Genomic DNA, 18,190 nt, shown 5'->3' on the forward strand with positions numbered 1-18,190 from the left:
GAGCCTGCTACAGCCATCCCCTGAGGCCTTGGGGCAGAAGATGCTCCTCCTCCTACAGAGCTCCTCAGGAGCCCTGCTGAGCACCCACAGCTCAGGAGCAGGAAGTTTGGCAGAATGAATTCTGCCATGGCTGTTAGGGCCTGCATCTCTTCCCTGGCTGGCTTTAACCTCTGCTCAGTGTCTGCCAGCTTGCTGAGGTCTTCCATGAGCCACCGGGTGTAGTGTGGGGCACTGTGTCACCTCTAGATCCCTGTTATAGCTTTTTATTTTTTGACATAATTTCACATACGCTTTGTTGTTCTGCTTGTTAATTGTCCTCTGTAATTGTTGAATTCTCCCTCTTTTTGTTGTAGTGCTTCCTCCCCTTCTTGAGAAGCTTTCTTTCCCCTAGAAGAGAATTCATGGCCTCTGTAATGCTGTGTTTTCCTGTCCTATCCTCTTCCTCTAAGTAAATGTGTTTCTTTTCTGTACTCACAATGAGAACCCTTGTTTCTCCCAGTGTTATTTCCTTGCAAGCTGCAAACAGTAGGGCAGGTTCCCTAACAAACTGAGAGTTCTGCTATGTTGATTTCCTTCTTCTGATAAAATATTTGAAAAAGATTTAGTGGTGATTTTAAGATGCAGTTCGGGGAGTTCGCTTTGGTGCTGTTTTGATCTGAGTTAAATTAATTTCCATGTCCTTTTACAGGTGCTCCGAGATCAGTGCCAGAAGATGGCAGTGGATCTGAGCTCTCTGAGAGATGTGCTGGATGGAGAGAGAAGAGAATCTCGGGATCTCAGAGAGAAGATGGAGCTGGAAGTGGCCGAGAGGAAGCTGTGCTCCCATCGCTTGCAGGAGGAGGTGCAGTGTCTTTCAGAGCAGCTGGAAGAGGCACGAGCAGCACAAGCAGAATTAGAGAGGTACAGAAGCTTGGAGCAGAAACAGCGACTGGAAATGGAAGAGAAGAATCTACAGATCAGTTGTCTTAAGGCAGCTGAACAAGAGCTCCAATCCAGCTATGCTGCCCTTGTAGCTGAGAACCATCAGCTGAAGCAGGAGGTTGGCCAGCTGCTGGTGCTGTCTGCTGAAAGCAGCACAGCAGTGCAGAATCTACAAGGTGAGTAAGCACAGCATTTTGCTGAAGGGGTTCTCATTAGCCTAAGGATCACTGGATTGCCTTCTGTTTGGCTTTGTTTCTATGCCAGCTCCTAAGGAGGTCTTGGTGCCAGAGTTCCCAGTTGCACGGGAGGATAGGAGTGGTGTTGAATGGAAGGTCTCTGTAGCACAGTTTTGCTGACTGCTGCCCTCTGGCACAGCCCATGCATCAGGAGCTTGTCTGAGGATTTTGAGTGCTATAACACTATCAAAAGCCTTTCCAGCCAGGCAGGCAGTACTGCTCTCTCCCTTCAGCTCCCAAGCTGGTCGTGTTTCATCATATTGGTACAGTGTTGTGCCTATCATAAGTGGGGTTTGTGTGCCAGTTTTTGGGAATATAAGGATAAAAACCTGCTGACTCAAACAGCAGCTGAACTCTTGTGCCATTCTTGACTTGGACAGTAGCCCTGCAGTGTCTTCTTCTCTGATTTTCTCTTCATTTTTATCTCAATGAAATTGAGATGCTACAACAGTAGCTACAACAGTACTGCTACAACAGTAATTTGTTCCCTGTCCTTTATAAGAAGGTTTGTTTCTTTGTTTTAAAAGAAACACAATAATAATAATAATAATAATAATAATAATAATAAAAAGCACCCTGAAACTCTATTGGTTGTCCTATGATTGCAAACCAAGTAAGAAAAAAATAGAGTTGTTCATTTGGAAGGGACAAAACAGATCAACTGCAGCTGCCTGAACGTGGCAGGGCTAACAGAAATGTGGAGCTCATTACTGAAGGTGGAATCCAAATGGCTCTTGAGCACTGATGAGAGTGGGGCATCAACCATCTCTCCTGGAAGGCTGCTGTGGTGTTTGCCCATCCTCATGGTAACAAAATGCTATCAAATACTCAGTCTGAATCTCCCCCCACACAGCCTTGTGCTGTTCCCATGCATCCTATCACTTGTTATTAGGGAGAACTGATCTTTGTGTCCCTCCCCATTTTCCTTTCTGAGGGGAAAAGAACAGTAATATCTTATTTTCTAAGAGCTGCTTAAAATCTGTGTTGTGCTTTGGTAGTTCCTTTTTTTTTTCAGGGGAAAAAAAAGCACATTGTCCAATGCTGGTCTGTTTTCTCTATGTCCCGTTCTCAGATGTTCCTGGACGAATATCGTATTGCCTTCTAAATGAGAGTTTTAATTTTCAAATAAATTGCTTAATGTGTGCATTTTTTTTTCCCAATGTTTCAGAGAGGTCCCAGCCTGTTCTCCAGGAGCCTCAGCAGGGAGCTGCAATGGTTGCAGAAAATTCAGAGGTAATGATTAAGCCAAAACTAAAACAGGTCAAGGACTGGCCTTAAAACAGCTAAGCTGTGATGGCCTTTTTTAACAATCCTCTTTGGAAGGTTATTATTAACTGGATTAATGGCGAAAGACAGAAATAGCTTCCAAATACTTCTTGTCCTGTGTTGTTATCAAACCACGTTTCCCTTTGCTGTTTGGAATTCCTGTGTCCTTCATCCTCCCAATTGATATTCTTGTTATTTTCTACCTCTTATGAGTTAGTTCTTCAGCAAAATCATAGGCTAAACTGAGAGAGTTCTGAGGACACACAGTTCCAAAGGCTTAGCTGCCTTTACAGGTTGCCTTTCAAATCCTTCCTGTCCCCTCTGCCCCGATGGGGGTTTGGCAGCATGCTGACTTCTCTTTGTCAAACAGAGGATTTGGGGTGTATCTTTGTATGCTTCCACCACAAACAGCTTCGTGCAGAATTGCAAGAAGGTTTGGATACCTTCTGCTTTGCTTCACGTTCCATCAGCAAGGTGATGGAGATGGCTGCCTCTGTATCCATTCTAGTTGTAGAGTTGTTAGCTTAGAGCAAGGTCTGGGCTCCTGCCAGAGTGCTCTGCTCCGCTCCCATCTGCCAGCAGGGGGGAGAAGATGATGCTGGGTTTTATGTAATACAGTCCTCTGCAACACAGAGGCAGTTGGTAGTGTGAACTCTCCATCTCCTCTGCTCCTCCAGTGATCATATAGCATAAGGTGAAGTGTCACATTTATTGACTTTTCTTATTGGCTACTGATTTAAAAATGGGGATGGAAGGTGTTACGTGTGCATATGCCAAAGATGGGTTCCTTAAGTGTTTGTTGTCATGGAGCAATCAGGCCAAAAGGTGACAACTGGGGCTTGCAAGTGCAGAGTCAGTCCATCCTGCTTTACCCAGAGCCTTGTGTTCCAGCTGCCTGGCATTGGGGTGTAAGCTGGTGGCCCAGCAGGTTCATATATAAATGAACCTATATATAAATTATGTTCATATATAAATGAACATAAATGTGTGTGTGCTCATGGTCTTTCCAAGGGCAGATGTAAGGCTGTCAGCTATTTCCTGGAGCCCCTTTAGAGGCAGTGGAGAGAACAGTGCTTTAGCACGTGACTCACCTTGACCAAGGTGGGTATTGAAAATCAGTCTGTGAATCCAGTGCTGGAAGTGTCCATTTCAACACCAGACACGTATATGGATAACTGTACAGTCCACATAAATAGCTTTTATGTAGTGTTCATGTTTGGGCAGCTCTCTACTGCCACTTGTGCCCTTGACCTGTTACTTCAGCCCAAAATATCTGTGAGCTCAAGCCCAATACAAGGGTTTGGGTTGCACAAATTGTTTTCGTGCATCCTCTATGTTCCACTTCAGCTGGCGGTCACAAAAGTGCTCTAAAATATGGGACTGGAGATGGCCCTTGTCTGGCTGGGTGATCCTCTGTGCTTACATTTGAGATAGTTAACAGCAAAAGTTACTTCTATTCATTGTTTTCAGTCATAACTTTAAAAAAAAAAAAGAAAGTTGTTTTTCTAGTTCAAGTGGGAGTAGATTTTTCATTTCTAGACTTTTTTTGAAGCTGGATGCATAAGAAAGTCAAAATAAAGACTTCACCTGTGGCTTCCTGTCAGCCAGCAGGTGTCCAGCTGCTCCAGGAGAGCAGGAAGTGGGCTTTTCAGAATGGAAAATATCCTAAATCTGACCTGGTATCCTAATTTGCTGAGATATATCCCAGCCTCCTGCTTAGTATCATAACTAAACCATCTTTTATTTCCATTAGGCATCAGAGTTGGGTCTAAAGTAGTGATCGACAGTTTATGCTGTAAGCTTGGTTGAGCAGCAGCTAAGATGGCTGTCTTCTAATGCAAAGGCTGTAGCTTAAAACTAAGTGTGCTTTCTTCCACTGATAGAATGAGAACGGTGGAGCTGAGGAGAAAACACAAAACATGCAGGTTGTGGAAGATTCAGCCTCTTGCGCAGACTGCTCTGCTACGTCTGGAGGTAAGGGCACAGAATAGAGCGTGTTGACCTCAGCATTGCAGAAGTGGGAGAACTGCCAGGGAAAGTCCAAAGTGATTTGGAAAGAAGAGCTTTAAAGTCAAAATCTGAAGATGTAGAGGAGATAAGAAAAGATACAGAGAAGTTGGAAGAGAAAATACTAAGGCAGGCAGGTGAGGATACATGAACAGAAAGGAGTGGGTAAGATGAGAAAGGAGAAGGTTTTGAAGGAGAATGCAGGTGCAGATGTGCAGAATAGACTGAAGATGAAGCACTGAGTTCCTGTGTGAGAGCCAATAAGATTTTTTTGTCTCAGGTGTTACCAAACATCCCTCCCCCACGTTCCAAATTCCAAAAATCAGGAATGCCCCATTGAAGTGCTCAAATCTCTGCCTTCTTGCACTGTGTGAAGAGGTGATCAAGAGATGAGAAAGTTTACTTAATTGCTTGAATGCGTATGCTTTTAATATAAATGTATACAGAATAGCAAAGGTGAAACTGAATGAGCTGTAAACTCTGTAAGCTGTGGTGCTTCCTAACATTAAATGGCTTAAGTTTACAGCCTTGGTTTCTTAATGCATTTAATATTTTCTATATTTTTTCTTTGTTAACAAGAAAAGAACCATCTTGTACCACCTGCAAAACCTGTGAGTTTTGAGCTTAAATCTTCTAGAACTAACAGAACTAACTGTTAGCTATTAGAAAAACATTGTGTTCCCAAAGAAGGGGTGGAGCTACAGGGCTCATAAATAAATTTTGTTCTTTTTGGAAGAGTAGAAGTGTATTAGTTCACTCTGTCTGCATCTCTTCATTATTCTGTTGCAGTTGCACGTGATGTAGACTGAGGTGATGTCAGCATGCAGTAAACACAGGATGTATTATAGGGATACAGGGATGTCTGGACTGAGTGCATTGCTCAAACTCTTTTGTGTTTCCTATCTGGGAATTTGGAGAATCTCCAGTCCCACGGATTTTCTTTCCATTTGCTGATGGTGACATCTACATTTTATCACCAGGTGTGTCAGCAGAGATGGTGAATTCTGAAGGGCAAAAGCCTTCTGGTGACGCTTCGGTCCCACCTGAGGTACAAATTTCACCCACTGCTATTTACTTTTCAATACTGTATGCATACATGGACATGGTAACTTAGCCTTTGCAGCACAAGGTGCTGACCCATTTGCAAAGTGATGATCCATGCTTTCCAGCAAGGATTTGATCGTTCTTCTTTTGTCATCTGTATTTGGGGGTGGAAGGAAATCTTAAGATTAATGTTTGGAAAAAGCCAATGGAAAACATTAATCTTAAGCCACTTTAGATCAGATGTTTTGTTTAGTGTTCTCACTTCAGAGATAAGCACAGACTGGAGTAGGGGTGTCTATATAAATTCTTGTCCACGTTAAACAGACAGGAAAAGGACAAAACCTCCTCGTTCAGAGGCTGTGGATACGATGCTGGTATCTGTAGTCTCAAAGTATGGCTGGATAAGTCCAGAAGGACACCTCTGAGGATCACAGAACTGAGACACTTTAACAGCAGGAAGCTCCGTTTATGGTCTAACCCTAAAGCCAGACTCCCATGCCACAACTACAGGAAGGGAAATGAGCTGAGGAGTCCTCCTGTTAATGAGGCTGTTATTGGTTGCAACTGCTAGCATGAGGTAGGGACAATGAAAAGTGCCCCTTTGGCAGGATTCAAAGGAAATGTGAAACCTTGTGTTGTGTTTCAGGCAAGAGCAGATGGCTCTCCCAATGGAGGTGAGCAGTTCACTGAAGAAAACTGCCCGTCTGGAATTGGAGAATGTCTTGCTGCACAGAAACACAAAGAGCTGTCTGTTTTGCTGCTGGAACTGAAAAAAGCTCAAGAAGAAATTGCATTTCTAAAAGGACAGCTCAAGGACACAAACAACCAAACTTCTGCTGTTGACCAAGCAGGAGGAGAAGCTAACCAGCTGGAAGAGAATCCCCAGGCATGGCTTCTTGAGAGGGAAGAGCAACAGGTGTCAAGTACACAAAATGAGCTGGACAGTAGCTCATTACAGAGAGCAACAGAAATACAGCCAATTAATGTGCTTCAGGAAAACAAAACTGATCTTCAAGAGGTACCCCAAGAGGCCTCTGTTTGTGGCACAGGGGAGATGGGAGCAACACAGGAAACCTCTGCAGCATTTCCAGAGCCAGGCACCTCTCAATCCCAAGAGCTGATAAATCTGCAGAACCGAACTGCGGAACTGCAAATGATTCTGCAGAAATCAGAGGAATCCTATAAGAAAGATCTGGGAGAAAGAGATGCAGAAATAAACAGGTTAAACCAGTTGGCTGAAGAATACAGGAAGAAGATGGAGGATTCTGACAGCTCGTTCTGTGCTTTGGCTGAAGAGAGAGATCAGCTCCTGTGTCAGATGAAGAACCTTTCTACCATGACAGAACTGCAGGAGAAAGTGAAGCAGCTGGAGGAAGCTCTAGCTCTTTCTGAAAAGCAGAGGCTGTCAGACAGCCAGAGCAGTCTTCTGAAGGAGCAGATCCAAAGCCTTAAAAATGAATTTAAATCCAAAGAGGTTAAAATCGAAGCTTTACAGAAAGATTTGGATGAAGCGCAACTTCAGCTTTCTGATCAGGACGTGCAACTAAAAGACATGCGAAGCCAGATCCAGAAGAAGGAATGCGAAGCCCTTGATCTGGAACAACTGCTGAGGAAATACAGGGCTGAGATGGAAGAGCTTTCCCAAAGCTTAGCCTCCAAGGGCCGCGAAGCAGCAGACCTAGAGCAGCTTGTTGCTGAACGTAGCAGGTGCATAGAGAGCCTGCAACAAACCTTGCTGGAGAAAGAACAGCAGATGACAGAGATCAGCATCAGCATGTCTGAAAGAATGGTGCTGCTGAATGAAGAGAAGTTTTCTCTAGAAACAGAGCTGAAGAGTCTCAAAGAGCAAACAAGTGTCTTATTAAAAGCCCAGGAGGGAGAAGACCGAAACACAGAAGCAGAAGATACATATCTGAACTGCGAAGTGTCTGAGCAGCAGTATGAGACAGTGGCAGAATGCAGGGAGGGTGAGATATCAGCAAATGAACTTGAGATTCTGAAACGGGAAAATGAGCAGGTAAAGCGAAAGCTGCAGGCAGCACTTGTTAACAGGAAGGAGCTCCTGAGGAAGGTCAGCAAACTGGAGGACAAGTTGGCGCAGTTGAAAATGGAGCCTGAGTCAGAAACCTCAGTGGCTCAAGAAGCTGAAGGGAAAGAGCATATGATGAGTAGGATAAGCCAAGAAGTGAATCTGGAAAGCTCACCCAGGGAGGAGCACCTAATCCAGCTGCTTTCTGAAAAGGAATCTGAGCTGCTGAGCGTTCGGAAGGAGCTGCTGGATAAGGAAGCTACTGAAGCACAGTTACAGGCGGTGATTGAGGAAATGAAGCAGAGCTGGCAAGATAAGACAAACGTTGACTCAATTAAGGCTGAGATCATGGGAAGTCAGACAATTGCTGACAAACTAACTGAAACCAGTGAAGGTCCAAAAGATGATGAAGAAAACAATGCAGCAGCTACAAATCTTGAAGAAAACCAGACGTCTGCTCTGAAAGAGAGAGTTTCAACTCTTGAACAAGAAAAAGAACAACTTCAGAAAAAGCTTCAGGAAGCCCTGGTATCTCGCAAAGACACTATAAAAAAGGCTCAAGAAAAAGACAGGCATCACAGAGAACAGCTCAAACAGCAGAAAGATGATTACAACATCCTTCAAGAACAATTTGATATGCAAATGAAAGAGAAGGAAAGCATCCAAGCTCAGCTCAGGCAACTGCAGGAACAGAGAGGATCAACAGAGAGCGTTCCTGGGAATCAAGGCTCTTTGGATTCTTCATGCTTGGAAGCAGGAAATTCTACAAACAGCGAACTTGTGCAAGTCATGGATGTTTCTGGGGAAGAGTTTAAAGCAGAACTTGAAAAACTGCAGGTGGAGAAGGAGGAGTTGGAAAGTAAGATCGGCTGTATGGAAGGTGAATTGGCCTGCAAATCAGAATTAGTCTTTAATTTGCAACAGCGCATAGCGCAGTTGTTGGCAGAGGCAGAAGGGCTGACTAGAACCTCTGACCAAGCTGAAGCTGAGGCTGCAAGACTTCAGAGAGAACTGGAGGAAGGTCAAGTGGAAATTTCTAGGGAAGACAGTTTGAAAGACCTGAAAACACTTATGCATCAAAAGGACGAAGAAATTGAATTCCTTAACTTGCAGTTGAGGGAGAAAAGTGAAGCTCTTGCTAATGCAAAGGCACAGCTGCTGGAAAAAGAAGATTCTGTTAAAAGTCTGTGTAGTCAGATTGAAGCTCAAGCTCAGGCACATGAGGAACAGAGCAAGCGACTGCAAACCGAGCTGCTTGAAATTCAGCACAAGCAAGATGATGATGCAGAAGCAGCCAAACAGAAGAATCAAATGCAGAGGAAGTTGCAAGCTGCACTTATCTCTAGAAAAGAGGCATTAAAGGAGAGTAAGTCACTGAAAGAGGAATTGGCAAATGCCAAAACTACTATTGAGAATCTTTGTGTCAAGTTGAATAATATGGAAAGCCAAGTAGGTGGCCATGTTAAAGAAACAGGTACTTTAACAGAAAAAATAGCAAGTCTCACTGAAGAGAGGGAAAAACTTATTGCAGAAGTTAATAAGGTCCTTGGAGAAAACCAGAATCTTGATGGATGCTGTAAAAACCTGAAGTTGACACTAGATGGAGTTCTCCTAGAGAAAGAGAAGCAGGAGAAGGAGATGGAGTCCTTGAAATGCATGCAAGCTGCTGAGAGCACTGAGTGGCAGGAGAAACACAGGGAGCTTCAGAAAGAGTATGAAACTCTCCTGCAGTCATATGAGAATGTGAGCAATGAGACTGAGCGGATTCAGCGTGTTTTGGAAGCCGTGAGGCAGGAAAAGCAGGAGATTTTCGTGAAGCTGAAAAGTGCTGAAGTGAAAAAAGAAGAGGCGGATAAGCAGCTGCAGGAAGCTGAACAGGAGATTGATGGAATGAAGGAAAAAATGAGGAAATTTGCAAAATCAAAGCAACAAAAAATTCTGGAGCTAGAGGAGGAGAATGAGAAGCTTAGAGCAGAGATGCAGCCCGCAGGTGGGGACCTGCACAGGACTGACGATGGAGCTTTCCTTTCAAACACTGACCTGAAAGAAGAGCTGGAGAGCTCTAGGAGGGATTATCAGTCTCTTTCTGCTCAGCTAGAGGCTGTAATGGTTGAAAAGGAGTCTCTTACTCAAGAGATCACAGACTTAAAGCATCACTTGCAGTTAACGGAATCCAAGCTAGAAGCAAGCAGAGAGCTGTTAGACAAGTATGTTTCCCTGAAGACAACAGAGGAAGAAACAAATCAGGCAGTTGCTACACCACCCCCAATAGAGGGGACTGAAAATCAAGTGGACTTAAGTTTTGGACCAAAGTCTCCTGATGCAAAGCTGGAACAAAAAGCTTTTGAAGGTAGTAGCCCACCTGAGGATGTTAATGCCTATGTAAAGGAGATAGCTGAGCTGACAGAGCGAATCACTGAACTAGAGGAGAATAGAAGGGCTTCAGAGCAACAGCTGGATGATATCCGTGGGAACGTTGAGGCTTTAGAAGGTGAGAAAAGGGCTTTAGAGACCCAAATGGAAGCAAAAGTCCTTGAATTAAATGTTCTCCAGGACACAGTAGCAAAGATGGAAGAAACGGTCCAAAACACCAAGGAGGACCTCATCAGGATGACAGAACTGAAGGACACTTTAGAGGCTGAGAAGGACGATTTGGAGGAAAGGCTCATGAACCAGCTGGCAGAACTTAATGGCAGTATTGGAAATTATCAGCAAGATGCAACAGACTCCCAGATTGAAAATGAACAACTGAAACATGAGCTTCAGAGTTTGCAGAGAGCAATACATGAACTGGAGGAGGAGAAACGTCAGATGGCAAAGGAGAAAAGTAAAGCAAGTTCAGAAAACCAAAAGGAGTATTTAGAAAAGTTGAAACGCACTTGGAGGGAGGACAGTAGCACACATGTAAAGGAGCTTCAGGAGCTGCTGAAGCAGAAGCAGCAGGAGATTAAGCAGCTGCAGAAGGACTGTATTAAAAACCAGGAGAAGATCAGTAGTTTAGAAAGAACTGTTAAGGCTCTAGAATTTGTCCAGAGTGAGTCTCAGAAAGACTTGGAAGCAGCCAAAGAGACTTTAGCTAAAGCAACAGAAGACACCAAGAAGGCCCGGGCAGAGCTTGCTCACTGCAGAGTAGTGCTGGATGACACTCAGAGCGAGGCAGCGAGAGTCCTAGCAGAGAGCGTCAAAATAAAAGAAGAGTTACGGGCAAACAAAGAGAGTACTCTAATTCAGATGAAGAAAAAGGATGAGGACTGTGAGAGAAGACTGGAACGGGAGAAAGACAAGCACTCGAAGGAGATGAAAAATATGGAAGAGAAACTGGCAGCTTTGCAGAGGGAGAAAGACAAGATGGAAACAACGGTTCGTGATGTTCGGGGCTCCTTGACAACAAAAGATCGAGAAGCCAAGGAACTGGAAGGCAGCCTGAACAAAACGCTGGCCCAGCTTGCAGCCTTCACCAGGAGCATGTCTTCCCTTCAGGATGACAGGGATAGAGTGATAGATGAATCCAAAACGTGGGAGAAGAAGTTCACAGAAACGATTCAAAAGAAGGAGGAAGAAATACGCTTGAAAGAGGAAACTTGTGTTGTGCTGAAGGAGCAGATGAAGCAGATGGCTACACAAGTGGAAGAACTTCAGATTCATATATCCAGGTAAAGAAAGTGATGATGATTAAGATAGCGTCAATGTATTTCCTTTAAAGAGTCAGCAGCCAGCGGTATGGAGGGGGAACGGCTGTTTACAAGGGTGGATGGTGATGGGACAAGGGGGAATGGCTTTAAAGTGAGACAGGGGAGGTTTGGGTTGGATGTGAGGAGGAAGTTTTTCATGCAGAGGGTGGTGAGGCACTGGCACAGGTTGCCCAAGGAGGCTGTGGATGCCCCATCCCTGCAGGCATTGGAGGCCAGGCTGGATGTGGCTCTGGGCAGCCTGGGCTGCTGGTTGGCAACCCTGCCCATGGCAAGGAGGTTGAAGCTAGATGAGCACTGTGGGCCTTCTCAACCCAGGCCATTCTAGGATTCTATGAGGAAGCTGTTAATTTTAGAGATTAAGCTTGGTATGTCAACAGAGCATGGGGATGCATAATTCCAATTTGATCCCAGATTAGATTTTGAGAGAAGGATGGAGCTAGAGAAGCCTAACATAATGTTAACCTTGGAATTTCCAAAACTCAAAAACAAGCCATTCTTTCATGAGGAAAACTGTTCTACAGAGTTTGATTGAAATGTTATGTTGTGAAATGAAAGTGGAATGGATACCAACTGTAGGAGAACAGCACCTTTGTTTGTAGAAAACAAAATCTGAGCTCATTGTATGGGGAAATTAATTTTTCCTTTGAAAGACTGAAGGTATAAATGGGACTGAGAGGGGCTCAGTAGCTGCACATTCTAGAAAGGACTATCGTGTCGTTGCTAATGTGCCTGTAGCATCATTTGGGTTGGAAGATACCCTTAAGGCTATTGAATTAAAACATCAACATAACACCACCAAGTCCACCACTAAACCATTTCCCTAAGTGCCACATAAACATCTCTTAAATGCCTCCAGGGATGGTGACTCAGTCACTCCCTTGGGAAGCCTGATTCAGTGCTAATCACTGAAAAACTAATTTGGTGGCTTTTCTCAATTAATATAATCAATGAAAATTGTTAGTGTGGTTTTGGATCCTGAAATACCTCATTGATTTGGGTCTGATCTTCCCTTCTCTGTTTTTCAGGCTGGAATGCAGCAAGAAAGACTGGGAATCAGAGTCCAGGAGGGAGATTCAGCAGCATCAAGAGACATGTGAAATGTTGCAGGCAGAAAAAAAAGAGCTTTTAACTCAGCTGGAAGGGTCTCAGAAACTATTCAGTGAGTCCCAGGATGAACAGCAGAAGCTGGAATCAGAGATCCGGAGCCTGAAAGACCAGCTTGCTGACTTGCAGAGTTCCTTTGCCAGATGTGAACTGGTTAGAGGAGAGTTGGAGAGTATGGTCAAGCAACAAGAGAACAGCATCCAGAATTTTAAATTCAGCTGTGAACAGCTGGAGGCTGATCTGCAGGCTTCCAAGGACCTAACAAATAAGCTGCATGAAGAAACGAGCGCCAAAGATCAGAAGATCGTTAGTTTGCTGTCTGCCAAGGAAGAAGCAGTTACGGCTGCTCTGACCGAATTACAGCAGCAGCATTCTGAAGACATCGCACTGTTGGAGCGTAGGCTAAGCAAGGAAGAAGAAGATAAAAAGGCTTTGGAAATTGAGAAGAGCAAACTTAACGATAAACTTGATCATCTCACTGAGAAGATGAAAATAATCAGAGAAGAAAGTAAACAGCAGAAGGCACAACTGGACTCCTTCACCAAGTCCATGTCATCTCTGCAAGACGACAGAGACCGTATACTGAGAGAGTACAAACAGCTGGAGGAGCGCCACCTCGTTGTCATCTTGGACAAAGACCAGATAATCCAAGAGGCTGCTGCTGAAAACAACAAGCTGAAGGAGGAAATCAGAGTTTTTCATAGCCAGATGGATGACCTCAACTCGGAGAACGCCAAGCTGAGCGCAGACCTGGTGAGGTACAGAGAAGATCTGAACCAAGTAATTTCAATTAAGGATTCCCAACAGAAGCAACTTCTCAAAACTCAGCTTCAGCGAATCCAGGCTCTGGAAAAGGAGAAGGCAATCGTGGAAACACAGCTGAAGGAGTCTGAGCGTACGCAGGATGATCTCAAGAAGAGCATGGAAGTCTTGGCAGAGGATAAAGTCAGCATGTCTCAAGAGGTTGAAACCCTTAAATCCTCTCTGTCCCGAGCTCAGAGCGAGGTGACAGCATTAATGGAGGGAAGTCCTGTCATGGAGTGTCAAGCACAGCTCAAGGCCCAAGAGGAAGAGGCACAAGAGCTGCGTCGTAAGCTTGTGCTCTCACAGCAAAGGATAACTGAACTTGAGGAGGAGCTAGTAAGTGTTCAGAAGGATGCAACCAGGAGAGTGGGGGAGGCTGAGGACAGGCTCAAAAAGGAATTGAAGCACCTGCATCATGATGCTGGAATTATGAGGAATGAAACAGAAACAGCGGAAGAGAGAGTAGCAGAGCTGGCACGGGACCTCATGGAAATGGAACAGAAACTTCTTGCAGTCACAGATGAAAACAAAGATCTCAGAGCCCAAATTCAGTCTTTCGGGAAGTCCATGAGCTCTCTTCAGGATAGCTGGGACCAGACCAACGAGGAGCTTCAAGCTTTGAAACAGAAATATTCTGCAGACTTAGGGGACCAACAAAATCTAGTGGAGAATCTTCAGAAAAAGATGCTTCAGTTACAAGAGGAGCAAAATTCCACTGCCCGGGACCGAGATGCACTGAAGTCTGAGCTTACAGAAATGCAGAAAGCTGCTGATGAAAGAGGTCTCTTGGCACAGGTTGAGGATCTGAAGCAGAAGATCAGAGCCAAAGACGATGAGCTTCTCCGTTTGTCTTCAGAACTGGAAGGCTCTTCCAACCAAGTCAAATCTTTCTCCAAGGCTATGGCAAGCCTGCAGGATGAGAGAGACCGGCTGCTGGATGAACTGGGCAGAACACGTAAGGTGGAAGAAGTGAGGCAGCAAGCAGAAGGGAGCGCTGCCACAACTCCATCAGAGGTGCTGAGTCTTAAGAAGGCTCTGTCCTCCCTGCAGAACGACAGAGACAGATTAGTAAGTCCTTGCTTTCTTTTCCCATTCTTATTTAAAGCTTTACAGGAGATTCGGTTCTTCAGATCTTAGAATTCAGCACAGTTAGACATTGTCTTTCACAGAGTTAAAAACATACCATCATCCTCACAGACCCTCAGAAGAGCTGAGTTTGGATGGGAGCTCTGAAGTCTTCTATCCGACCCTTCTGCTCTGACAGGGTTGGCTGGAGGAGGTTGACCAAAGCAACGTCTGCTTGAGTTCTGAACATCTCAGAGGAGGATTTCCACAATTCCTCTGGTCAACTTGTTCTCTTGTGTATCTGGAAGTAGTTTCCAGGATTAGTGCTCCGTCTCCTTGGTAAGGCTGAGGTGAGGCTGAGCAGACTGCCTTTCTCCATCCTTCTCCTTGCCCTTTTTGAAGTAAGGATGCCATTTCTTCCAGCCTTCCAAAGCCCCTCTGATCATCGTGATCTTTCAGCAGTAGTTGAGAGTTGCCTCCCAATGACCTCATCACCTCTGGGTGCACTCCATCAGATCCTGTGGACTTAGTACATGTCATCTGTTAGCCTCTGTGACATATGGAAGCTGAACTATGGTTTCATTATTAACTTCTCAAGGCGTTTTCTCTTCTTAGCCCTGTTTTGAAGATGGAATTATAGAAGTAAGAGATGTGCTCTCTGTTAGTCTGCTTAGGTGCCAGCTCGTGCATTGATTTGTCAGTTCTGCAGTCTCTTCTAGAAATCTAAGAACATGGTAGATTTCTCCTCCTGGCAGATGATTGTCAAGACAGGCCCAAGCCATTGCACCTTCATTCTATCATCTCTACTTGCATACCTCATGTGTGTTTGCATGCTCTTTGGCACAGTGTAGCTCAATGCATTTCACTTCCAGTTGCTGCTCAGATGACTGATTTTTACTGTGATTTTCCACTAATACTTGCTCTTAGTTTACTTTCTTTTATTACTTTGCAACCAACTTATTCTCTTTCTATGGCAAAGTACCCACGAAGCTGAGCAAGGGAAGCCAGTTGATGTCATTGTTTTGGATTTCAGTAAAGCTTTTGAGGCTGTTTCCTTCCAGCATACAGCTATCAAATGAATGATGCAATGGGTGAGCAATTGGCTGATCACAGAATTTCCAAGGTTAGAAGAGGCCTCCAAGATCATCCAGTCCACCCATCCACCCACCAAACCACATCCCTCAGTACCACATCTAAGTCTTTCTAGAGCACTGACAGGTTGGGCTCAGAGGGTTGTAGTCAATGGGGTTCCTTCAGGCTGGCAACTGGTGGGGTTCTGCAGAGCTCTTCAGTGTTTTCATGAAGTCCTTGGTGCAGGACTTGAAGGTATGCTGAATATGCTTGGGGACAGCACTGAACTGGAAGGAGCTGCAGAATCCTCTGAGGGTGGAGAGGTCCTGCAGAGAGACCTTGACAAATCAGAGGGTGGGCAATCGCACATCACATCACACATCAAACAGAGCAAGAGATTTTGGGCAGCACTCTCAGAAACATGGTTTGATTTGAGGCAGTGCTGTGTGGAGCCAGGAGCTGGACTCAGTGATCCCAATGGGTCCCTTCTGACTCAGGATAATCCTTTCTGTGATACTTTGTGATACTGTCCATGACTTCCCCCTTGTCCATCAGCATCTCAGTTATTTCTAGATTTATGTACCTTCTGCTTTCTTGAACTGTGCAGTGCTGCTGATGCGTGTCACGTCTGTATGGGAGCTCTCAACTCACTGCCCTCTTCCACACAGCAGACTTCTTGGAGGTGCTTTTCTGCTGAGCTCTTCTTAGTAGATGGCTGTAGTAGTTGATGTGAACTTCCATTGTCTCTGTCATTTGGATGTGATGCTGCAGTGAAAAGTGTTCTTAAATGCATGTAAATAACAGACGTAGCTGCTTGCTCAGATAACATTCATAGCAATATTTCCCTTTACTTAAAGGTGAGGGAGCTGAAGAATCTACAGCAGCAATACATACAAGTTGGGGTAGAATCAGCTGAAAACTCTCGCTTGAGGGCACAAGTGCAGGAATACCAACAAGAGGCAGATGAACAGCACCGCCGCCAGGAGCAGCTGGAGCAGGAGTGCATTTCCTACCAGCAGGAGCTTCAGCAGCTAAGGTGAGAATTGCCTTTCTCCTTAATGCCTCAGAGATGGCAATGGGTCCTTTTGGAGAGCAAAGCCCTGGCTGCCTCTGCCTTACTTGTGCTGCATCGCCTGCCCTCGTCAGGAGCAGGCACACGTTTCCTTGTTCAGGTCTTTGCATCAGACTTAGGGTGGGGATTTACAGCCCAACACACTGGAGGGAAATGCCCGTGCAAAGTAGTTTAATGGCCTTTTTGGTTTTACTTGATGGGAGCATATAAACAGGAAGGGGAACGGCTGTTTGTGAGGGTGGGTGGTGATGGGACAAGGGGAATGGCTTTAAAGTGAGACAGGAGGTTTGGGTTGGATGTGAGGAGGAAGTTTTTCATGCAGAGGGCGGTGAGGCACTGGAACAGGTTGCCCAAGGAGGCTGTGGATGCCCCATCCCTGCAGGCATTGGAGGCCAGGCTGGATGTGGCTCTGGGCAGCCTGGGCTGCTGGTTGGTGACCTGCACACAGCAGGGGTTGGAACAGATGAGCACTGTGATCCTTTTCCACCCAGGCCATTCTATCATTCTGTGGTTTATTTCCTCCAGTGCTGGCCAATATCACCTGTTTCAGAGGAAGCATCACCTATTTCTTGTACTGCAGCTTATTTGTATATAATCATAGTGCTCTCCATTCCGAGCTGACAATGAAATGAACACTCTTTATTATCTGATGTAATTGTATAGAAAATACTCATTTTATATGATGATTTAATCCTTTGTTTCACTTGCTTTATGTCTTCGATTAAGAAAGGCTGTAATTTAAGGCTGGTGAGTTGTCATCCCCTCCTGGACCAAACCCAGTCAGGCAAACGTGCTCTGTTCTAGAAATGGGAAAGAAGGAATTTCAGATTCTTCAGAGATCCCAAAGTAATGAGTGAGAGAATGACTGAGCCTGGAGGCTCATTTCCTGGGTGGCTCCTGCTGCACAGGTGGAGCCAAGGCCCATGTGTGTGTGTTGGAATCCATGCAGTGGCTCTCATGTGCACGTTTGACCGAGGTGGTGCTGATGGAGACAACCTCCTTAGCCCTGATGTTAGGGTTCCCGTGCTGAAGTGGTTTTGCTTTAGTTCCTTGACATCCAACTTATCTGGCATGGGGTAATGATAGGATGTGGTTGGAATCCTCGTTGGCTTGTTCTGAGCTGGGTGAATGGATGTTGTATGTGGTACTGTTAATTTCTGTGGTAATTTCCTTTGCGTGATGCTTTGCAGGCAAGAGAAAACAACCTGGGAAGAGCAGAATGGCAGCATCAAAGAGCAATACCTGGTGCTCATAGCAGAAAAAGAGCAGCAGCTGAGCCACTTGCAGCAGGTCGTGCAAGAAATGAGGCTGCCCCTCAGCAAGGCTCCAGCTGTAGAGGAGCAGTACCAAAAGAAGGTCGGTGGAAGTGCACAGATTCTGTACTGCATGGAAATGCAGCCAAATGAAGGCCTGTTGGTTGTATTTGGATTTTGGAGGTCAAACATCACGTGGACTGATGTTGGTATTGCTGTGTGCCCTCCAAGGCCTGTGCCAACAGCACAGCTTGAAGCTTTCAGAAAGCTCTGCCCTAACCTTATGTGCTCCCCCTTCGTTCCTGACGTTTGGGACAGTGGGAGAGATGGGGTTTCCTGGGCACCTGAGTTCCCTCTGAGCAGTTCTGGAACCTCTCAGCTCTTTCAATCTGATGATTTTAGAATTGCTTCTCACACTGTTCTGAACCTGAAATCTTCCTTTTTGTTTTAGTCCTTTGTAATGCCACATTCTAATTTTGAAGTCTTTTGCAGGATTTTTATTGCTGTTTGTATTAGGAAGAAATCTATAATCCTGGCTCATGCCCAGAGGGGCTGAGGGTTGAAAGTTGTACTTTCTGCCCTCTTTTTCCACATGACAGTTCTGAAAGTGGAGTGGAATCTGTTGA

General features: G+C 45.1%; 2 protein-coding genes across 2 annotated transcripts in view; one reads left to right on the forward strand and one right to left on the reverse strand.

Moving 5' to 3' along the window:
- The window catches only part of NME6 (NME/NM23 nucleoside diphosphate kinase 6), a 125,513-nt gene that overhangs the window by 74,719 nt on the left and 32,604 nt on the right, over nt 1–18,190 (reverse strand). The gene's annotated exons all lie outside the window — the stretch shown is intronic.
- The window catches only part of GOLGB1 (golgin B1), a 40,356-nt gene that overhangs the window by 14,118 nt on the left and 8,048 nt on the right, over nt 1–18,190 (forward strand). Inside the window, exons 9-16 of the mRNA XM_048969170.1 lie at nt 689–1,097; nt 2,326–2,390; nt 4,307–4,397; nt 5,411–5,478; nt 6,121–11,156; nt 12,221–14,171; nt 16,097–16,275; nt 17,502–17,667. Of these exons, the coding sequence (XP_048825127.1) occupies nt 689–1,097; nt 2,326–2,390; nt 4,307–4,397; nt 5,411–5,478; nt 6,121–11,156; nt 12,221–14,171; nt 16,097–16,275; nt 17,502–17,667 (7,965 nt within the window). The remainder of the gene's footprint in view (nt 1–688; nt 1,098–2,325; nt 2,391–4,306; nt 4,398–5,410; nt 5,479–6,120; nt 11,157–12,220; nt 14,172–16,096; nt 16,276–17,501; nt 17,668–18,190) is intronic.

The sequence above is a fragment of the Lagopus muta genome, chromosome 1 (assembly GCF_023343835.1).
Source record: "Lagopus muta isolate bLagMut1 chromosome 1, bLagMut1 primary, whole genome shotgun sequence".
Taxonomy (NCBI): domain Eukaryota; kingdom Metazoa; phylum Chordata; class Aves; order Galliformes; family Phasianidae; genus Lagopus; species Lagopus muta.